The sequence below is a fragment of the Triticum urartu genome, chromosome 2A (assembly GCF_056163025.1).
Source record: "Triticum urartu cultivar PI428250 chromosome 2A, HENAU_Tu73, whole genome shotgun sequence".
Taxonomy (NCBI): domain Eukaryota; kingdom Viridiplantae; phylum Streptophyta; class Magnoliopsida; order Poales; family Poaceae; genus Triticum; species Triticum urartu.
In genome coordinates, this window is record NC_141874.1 from 470,161,530 (window position 1) to 470,169,941 (window position 8,412).

Genomic DNA, 8,412 nt, shown 5'->3' on the forward strand with positions numbered 1-8,412 from the left:
TTGTTTCAGCTGACTCTTGTGTATTCGAGCCCTCAAGGCCCCTGGCTTGTAATATAAAGCGTGTATTATTTTAATTTGTGTCTAGAGTTGTGTTGTGATATCTTCCCATGAGTCCTCGATCTTGATCGTACATATTTGTGTGTATGATTAGTGTACGATTGAATCGAGGGTGTCACACAACTTCCAAGGAACCTATGTTCGGCCTTCAGACATCGATGACCTTAGTCACATAGTCCAACAACCCGGAGAATCAGCCCGGAAGCTATGGACCAGGTTCTTAATTAAAAAGAACCAAATTGTGGATTGTCCGGACGCTGAAGCCCTCGCGGCCTTTAAACACAGCGTCCAAGACAACTGGCTCGCCCGACAACTCGGCCAAGAAAACCGAAGTCCATGGCAGCCCTTACCGCACTTATGACCCGCTTTTTCGTTGGAGAAGATAGCTAGTTAGCTTGCAGAAGCAATAGCACCAGCGACCCTGACACCTCCGAAGCCAGGGATGGTAACGGCAAGCCACGATGCAACAAACACAAGCGTCGAAGCAATAACGAAGATATCGAAGACACGACGGTCAATGCCGGATTCAGTGGATCTAAACCCGGTCAGCGGAAGAAGCCATTCAAAGGAAACAAGGATGGTCCATCTAGTTTGGACAGAACAATCGATCGACCTTGCCAGATTCATGGCACCCATGATAAGCCTGCTAATCATACCAACAGGAATTGTTGGGTATTTAAATAGGCCGGCAAGCTAAACGCCTAACATAAGGTGAAGGGGCCGCCCAGCGAGGATGATGATGAAGAGCCTCGCCCACCGAACACAAGGGGACAGAAGAAATTTCCCCCGAGGTAAAAACGGTGAATATGATATACGCCACACATATCCCCAAAAGGGAGCGCAAGCGCGCACTAAGGGATGTCTATGCCATCGAGCCAGTCACCCAAAATCCAATCCATGGTCAGCCTGTCCAATCACTTTCGATCGCAGAGACCATCCGAGCATTAACCGTCATGGAGGTTCGGCAGCATTGCTCCTTGACCCAATTATCAATGGATTCCATCTCACGCGAGTCCTTATGGATGGCGGCAGCAGCCTTAACCTGCTTTATCAGGACACTATCCACAAAATGGGCATCGATTCATCAAGAATCAAGCCCACCAAAATCACCTTTAAAGGAGTAATATCTGGCGTTGAAGCCCATTGCACGGGCTCAGTAACACTGGAAGTGGTCTTCGGCTCGCCGGACAACTTCCGAAGTGAATAGTTGATCTTCGACGTCGTCCCTTTCCGTAGCGGTTATCATGCACTGCTCGGAAGAACCGCCTTCGCCCGCTTCAATGTGGTCCCGCATTATGCTTACCTAAAGCTCAAAATGCCTAGACCTCATGGCGTTATTACAGTCAATGGGAACATGGAGCGCTCCCTCCGTACTGAGGAGCATACCGCGGCTGAAGCACATGGTATCCTTATCAAGCCGGATATTACCCCGGCAGTCAAGCCCCCAGACACTATTAAACGAGTGTGTTCTACCCCACAGAACGACAGCCCGGCTTGTCCAGAGCTAGATTAGCAATCCGGCCTCTGTCACAACCCCAACTGGATGGCGGCATACGTACGGCGCGTACATCACTACGCACTAAAGATACCATGGGCACGCATGGAGGCATATGGAAAACACGGTCCACGGCACGGCTCGGCCCTATCCGGACCTTTATATTCTTTCGTCTTTTTCTTCTTCTTTTTCTTTTTCAGGTTCTTTACAACCCACACAACTCTTTGATGGTACTTAGGGTCCTTTTCCAGGCCCCTTATATACACTCGATCGTTGATCCTCTCAAAGGACCATACACTATGGGGAAAGGCGGCGCAGATGTGTCGCAGAGTGTCTAGAGGATCTTCAAGATCATCTTTTCCAATTCAGAACCTGTATACAGCTTTCCCTTGTTCTTGGCATGTAAAATGGCCTTGATGCTTACGACATCTTCTGTAAAAATACGTTTCGACGTACCAATCAGACTATAATGGAAACAGTTTTGCCCAACCTTGTTCGGTATTGGCTTATTTCTTAATCTGTTTTCCCACTCTATATCCGAATTGGCATATACACCATGGTACGACTTAAATCGCTAGGGGCTCTATATCAAGCCATATATATTCTCAACAATAGAAAGTCTGAACACTCTCGGATTATATTTCGGCATCCCGAATACTTCATTATATGCATCGGCTCCGAATCACGTCTTTGGTTAATAGTTGGGTTGCCCGGCTCCTGTGCTTGCTACCTTATGTTCCGTTTTGTCAGCTAAGGTAGTAAACGGAGAACTACTGCGATTGTGTTACCGACTGGCCCGGTCAAACACCTCAGTAGAAAAAGCCGAAAACTGACTGTCGTGATGCAACGAGAGCCGGTCAGCAATTCGGTGACTTACTAAATCTCTAGTGATTTCTTCCATATTACACGAAAGGCGGGCTTTTTCCAATCAAGCGTCTAAGGCATCCAAGATTTGATAGCCACATACGCACCAGGGGCTACCCTACAGTCCTATTGTCAAACTCCTATGGCTAAGTGAGAATGATAAAACCATATAGTTCAACTGCCTGGTTCGCTGTGCTGCCACCTCCTTTACGGACCAAGAATTGGGTCAAGTGTGGTCACGTGCTATTCCGAACACCCCCGTAGTGTCTACGTGGGGGCTGAAGCCGACAACTAGTAAATTGTCAAGAATTAAAAACAACCACACAAGGGGAATAACACTTTAAGATAAATGCATACAGTATATTACACAGCCTGGGTTCATATTACATTGTCCGGGTAACCTAGATACATTTACTCGGACATGATATCCTTCGAGCATTGACCCTCTATCAAAAGGGCACCCTCGCAGACGTCTTCGAAATAGCACTCCATCTTGCGGTGGTCCTTGCCTCCAGGCGGACCCTCAACCGCCAGGACGGTGGCCTTCATCTTCGCCCCAGTGCATCTTAAAATGGGCAAAGGCCATCCGCGCACCTTGTATACACGCCGAGCACTTTATGGCCTCTACTCGGGGCAAGGCATTGCCAAGCCGCTTGACCAAGCCAAAGTAGCTGCTCGGAATGGGTCCGACTGGCCATAGCCAGACTATGATGTCCTTCATGGCCAAACCCGACATCCTATGTAGCTCAGCCAGCTGCATCATCTGATTGTTCAGCAGATCTAGTTGCTCCGACGCCAAGTACTGCGACTAGAAGAGAGTTTTCGTCGTGTTCCATTCTTGGGCCCGGAAATACTGGGTAGCGTCAGCAGCACTCCTCGGAAGATCCGCAAAAGCATCTAGAGTACTCCACAGTCGATTTAGCAAAGCATATCTTCGACCGCCGAATATACTCTATAAAAGTAAAGGCTTACCAGCCGCTATCTGTCCGGCTTGTTTCATCTCCTCGCGACCCGCCCGGGACTCGGATCGTGCCTCCTTCGCAGCTTGAAGAGCCTTGGTCAGTTCGGCCGCTTGGGCCTTGTTACTCTCCTCCAAGGACTCACACTTATTGGCGGCTTCCTGGAGCGCTTGCTCTACTTAGGTCACCCTCGCATCATAATGAAGGCGGGCGGCCTTTTTGGCCTCTACATCTGCAGCCGCTTTCTCTGCGGCTGCTTTGCTTGGCCCCGCCTCCTCCTTGGCTTCGGCAAGGGCACTCTTGAGGGCCTCGACCTTGTTCGCGTTGCCTACAATCATTTACATAGCAGCGCATTAGCTTAAACTCTGAGTTTGCATTATAATTTAGGCCTGTAAAGGGGTCTTTTTAAAAGAAAGCATACCTTGGGCCTCATCGAACCACTTGTTAATATGGTCGATCTCATCGTCAGCCAGCTTCAGTTTCCGCTAGAGTTTGGACACTTCAGCATCCTTCACTACTAGAATTAGCTTATTTGTCGTCTGCCAGTTCTTTGCCGTCCGCTGGCGGACGGCAAAGAATGTCTTTCCCGTCAGCTTAAGGAAAATGGACGGCAAAGAACTGGCAGATGGCAAAGAAGGTCTTTGCCATCAGCCTATTCTTTGTCGTCCGCTGGCTGACGGCAAAGAGAGAGCTGGCCCCACTAAATGAGTTAATTAAGGAAAAATTAACGGCCCCCCTCTTTGCCGTCTGCTAGCAGACGGCAAAGAGGAAACAAAGCGCACGGCAAAGGGTGGCTGGACGGCAAAGATTCTTCCTAACTAATGGCCGAGCCCCACCCCGCCCCTTCTCTCTGTTTCTCTCCCTCTCTCCTCCCCGACATCCGCCGCCGCCCCCGCCTCCCCGCGCCGGCCCCCGCCGCCCCCACTACCGGCCCCGTCCCCGCCACCAGCCGCCGCTTGCCCCGTCAACCCACTACCCCGCCGCCCCCCACGCGCCGACGCCTCATCGCCCAACCACCCCGCCGCCCCGGCGCCCCGCTGCCCCACCACGTCGCCGCCCGACCGCCCCACCGCCCCGGCGCCCCCACCACCCCGGCGCCACCGTCGTCCCCGACGCCACCGCGGCCCCGTCGCCCCCTCCACCCGCCCACCACCCGGCGCCACCGCGGCCCCGTCGCCCCTGCCTCCCTGCCGGCTCGGTGCCGCCGCTCACAGCCCCGGCGCCACCGTCGCCTCCGTCACCGCCGCTCGATCTGGTGAGTTATTTTTTTGTGTTTTTTCTTTTTTAGCTATTAGACTCAGTTTAGTTTTAGTGTTAGATTTAGTGTTAGATTCATTTTAGTTTTATTGTTAGATTCAGTTTAGTTTTAGTGCTAGAATATGTAGAAGGGGAAGAAGAAGAAGAAGAAGAAGAAGAGGGGAAAAGGGAGGAAGAGGAGGAGGGAGAAGAAGAAAGAAAAGAAGAGGAAGAGGAAACCCTAAACCCTAGTTTTAGTTATAGTTTTACTTTAGTTTTAGTTTCAGTTTAGTTTTAGTTTTTATTTTTAGTTTAGTTTATTTTAGATTAGTTTTCATTTTAAGAATAGGGAAGGAGGGAGAAGAAGAAAGAAGAAGAAGAAGAAGAAGAAGAAGAAGAATAAGAAAGAAGAAGAAGAAGAAGAAGAAGAAGGCTGTCACGTGAACGACCGCGACCCACACCCCGACCCCGACACCCCGACCCCCGACACCCCGACCCCGACACGCCACCCCGACCACGACACGCCACCTCGACACCCCGGCACGACACCCCACCCCCGACACCCCGACCCCGACACGCCACCCCGACCACGACACGCCACCCCGACCCCCGACACCCAGACCCCGAAACAGCACCCCGACCCCTACACGGCACCCCGACCCCTGACACCCCGACCCTGACCCTCGACCCCTGACACCCCGACCCCCGACCCCCCACACCCTGACACCACACCCCGACCCCGACACCCAGACCCCCGACACCCAGAACCCGAAACAGCACCCCGACCCCGACACGCCACACCGACACCATATATATTTTTTGATTTTGTTATGAAAAACATCATATATTATTATTCATGTCGGTATTTTTTTATGTTGTATTAATTTCGTTTACTCTTTGTCATGGAAGGTGTTGAAAGATGGTGGGCGCTGGTCCGGAGCGCTCCGAGGCCCCTTCTTCGTCGGCGCGTGGTGGGAGGTCTTCCATTCCACCCGCACAAATCCGACGAGCGTTGCAGGACAGTATGGAGACACCGCCGGGCCCTTCTTCGTCAACCGCGGTGCCCAGCAGGGGACGAGGAAAGGGAGGGAAGAAGAGAGGAGCTGGAGCACGTGGTCGCGGGAGAGGAGGTATGGTGACTGCTAGGGTGCCTTCCTCGCCGCCACCCCCAGCTGTTTCACCCGAGCACGTGACTGCTAGGGTGCCTTCCATGCCGCCACCCCCAGCAGTTTCACCCGAGCACATGACTTCTAGGGTGGACTCGTCCGAGGAGGAGGCTACAAGGACTCCGGTCCACGAGCCTTGGGTCCACGGGCCTTCGGCCCACAAGACCCCAGACGAGCACACGTCTGGATGGGGTACCTGGCCGGATCAGTCTGAGGGGCCGAGTGGCCATGCTGATGATGGCGGGGAGCCGACTGATATTGAGAAGGAGGGGGGCACCGTCTACCAGCGTGGTTGTACACGGCTCCCGTCTGTGCCGGTGACCCGCGAGCAGAGGTGGTTGATTTTCCCTGATGGGGAGAGATAAATGCATTTAATATTTTTGTACCTTCTGCATTCACGTTTCTTCAAATATCTAATGCATTGGCCTTGTCATGCTGCAGGGGTTGGGCCCACCATGAGAAGCTCCGCCGGCCCAACTCCGTACTTGGAGTGCTTTGCCGGCAAAACTTTCCGGGGTTTGTCACGTTGCCTGGTGAGGGTCGGCTTCCAGAGCTTGGATTGAGCTGGGAGCACTACTTGGATACCCCGGCCCCGCCGGGTGAGATTATCGATGGTGTCTTGTGCAACACGAGGGCAGACGTGGTGATCGGAAAGTTCTGGGTAATTTCTCCTTTACACAATTAAAAATCTCAACTAGCTAGTTATTAATTGTATTAATCAATATTGTCTCATTTGATTGCAGACATTCTACAGGTGTGAGGAGGGATACGAGGAGGAGGCGGCAAATGTTATCAAGAACGTCTGCAAGCGCCTACTACAGAACTTACGGCACGAGGCTCGGGTGCAGGCTATTCGAGACTACTACGCCTTGCGTGGTATCAAGAAGCCCAAGCCGGCGTGCTGCGAGAAGTTCCTGAGTAAGGAGCAATACATGAAGGTAATTCTTCAGGCCTTGTACTTACTTCCTTCATTTATTAATTCATAGCCGTAGCGCTCAAGTTTCTATTTGCTAACTTAGGCGCCTCCAAGATGGTGTGCGGATCGGATGGATTGTTGGGAGGTGTTGGTCAATGAGTGTTGCTCAAAAGAATGGCTAGCCGTCCACAACACGGCCAAGGACAAACGTGCCCAAACGGAAGGTGTGCCACACCATCAAGGCAGCTCCAACTTATATCAGTTCGGGCGGAACTGGGTATGTGTTTTGCTTCATGATTCATGAAATTCATTCATCATGCAAGATTGAGCCCTTTAATTACTAATTTATGGTGTTTCTCCCTTTCAGGCACGCTACAATAAGGCGGATAAGGTGCCAGAGGTGTACGACCTCTATGCAATGGCCCATACTGCCTCTTACAAGAAAGTCAAGGCATTCTCTCCGTCTGACCTCGATGATGCAAACTACTTCACCAACATCTCCTCCCACAACAAGCTTGTGAAATATAGAGATGAAGGGAAGGCGTGGAAAGGGGAGGACTTTAACCCGAGCCAGGGTCCCATTGATCCAGAGCTGGTGATGATAGCTGGTGGCGGGAGGTCCCATGGCTCGATAGCCATTGGAGATGGACTTATCCGTTGTCCTAGCACTCTCCCGGAGATCAAGGCGCGCCAGTTGAGATCCGCTCCTGAGATAAGGCCTCATGAATGGCCAGTCCAACTCGCCTTCAAGGTTAGTTATACGTACTCAGCTATCTTCCTACATTACATTGTGTGTGCTTCCATCAATGATTACAAATGCTAACGAGGAGTGGTGTTGCAGGCTGCTATACAGAGTGAGAGAGATAGAACGGGGAAACTTCCGTCGGAGGCGGCGGAGAGGCAGTGGGAGTTGGAGGAGAGGACGACAAAGATGTTGGAGGAGGAGAGGGCATGGAATGACATGCAGGCAAGGGCAATGTACGAGCTCCTTGTGGTAAGTTTCGTCTGCTGATTAGCGAAAACATTCATGTAGTGTTTGTCTCATTACTAACTAGTATGACTGAGTCGTCAAAACCAAATGTGCAGTCTATGTGCGAGAAGTCTGGTCAGACCGCTCCGCTGATGCCAGTGATTGCTCCTGGGACGACGGTGAGTTTAATTTGAATGGGAACTACTTGCTAGTCTGAACATTTGAGTGTCATCATGCTAACGAGACATTGGAAATGATCTTTGGTGCAGCGTAACTCCAGACAAGCATCGCACGATCCTTCTCCATGTACCGGCACGAGCCAGCCCGCTCCCACACCTCCATGATCACGGTAAGTTTCTCTAGTGTTTTGCTTAACAAATGCATAAAGACCTAGACTTAGCTTTATTTCCTCCAAAATGACTTAATAAGCTTACTGACCTCCAAAACCATCCATTTTACCTAAGTTAGCTCTAAAACGATCTATACTTAGTTTTGTTTCCTCCAAAATGAAAAAAGTTAGGTCTAATATGCTTAGTTAACTAGGTTTGCTTGATAATGACATGTACTTAGCTTACTTATGTCAAAAATGGCATAATTAGCTTAGTTAGCTCATAAGCGATCCATTTTACCTAAGTTAGTTCTAAAATGATCCATTTTACCTAAGTTAGCTCATAAACGATCCATTTTACCTAAGTTAGCTCTAAAATGACCCATTTTACCTTACTTAGCTCATAAATGATCCATTTTAC

General features: G+C 50.7%; 1 protein-coding gene across 1 annotated transcript; it reads left to right on the forward strand.

Moving 5' to 3' along the window:
- The first annotated feature begins 5,530 nt into the window (after nt 1–5,530).
- On the forward strand, nt 5,531–8,007 carry LOC147985503 (uncharacterized). The gene is made up of 7 exons (XM_087539894.1): nt 5,531–5,785; nt 6,521–6,715; nt 6,797–6,970; nt 7,061–7,444; nt 7,535–7,687; nt 7,780–7,842; nt 7,933–8,007. The coding sequence occupies exons 1-7, from the start codon at nt 5,531–5,533 to the stop codon at nt 8,005–8,007; spliced, it is 1,299 nt and encodes a 432-aa protein (XP_087396020.1).
- The last annotated feature ends 405 nt before the right edge of the window (nt 8,008–8,412 follow it).

What these genes read in the sequence shown, in the direction of transcription:
- LOC147985503 (XM_087539894.1), top strand. Translation starts at nt 5,531, where the DNA reads ATGGTGGGCGCTGGTCCGGAGCGCTCCGAGGCCCCTTCTTCGTCGGCG. An exon ending in GTAAGGAGCAATACATGAAG is followed by an intron (nt 6,716 to 6,796) that starts GTAATTCTTCAG and finishes TTGCTAACTTAG; the next exon opens with GCGCCTCCAAGATGGTGTGC. An exon ending in CAGTCCAACTCGCCTTCAAG is followed by an intron (nt 7,445 to 7,534) that starts GTTAGTTATACG and finishes GTGGTGTTGCAG; the next exon opens with GCTGCTATACAGAGTGAGAG.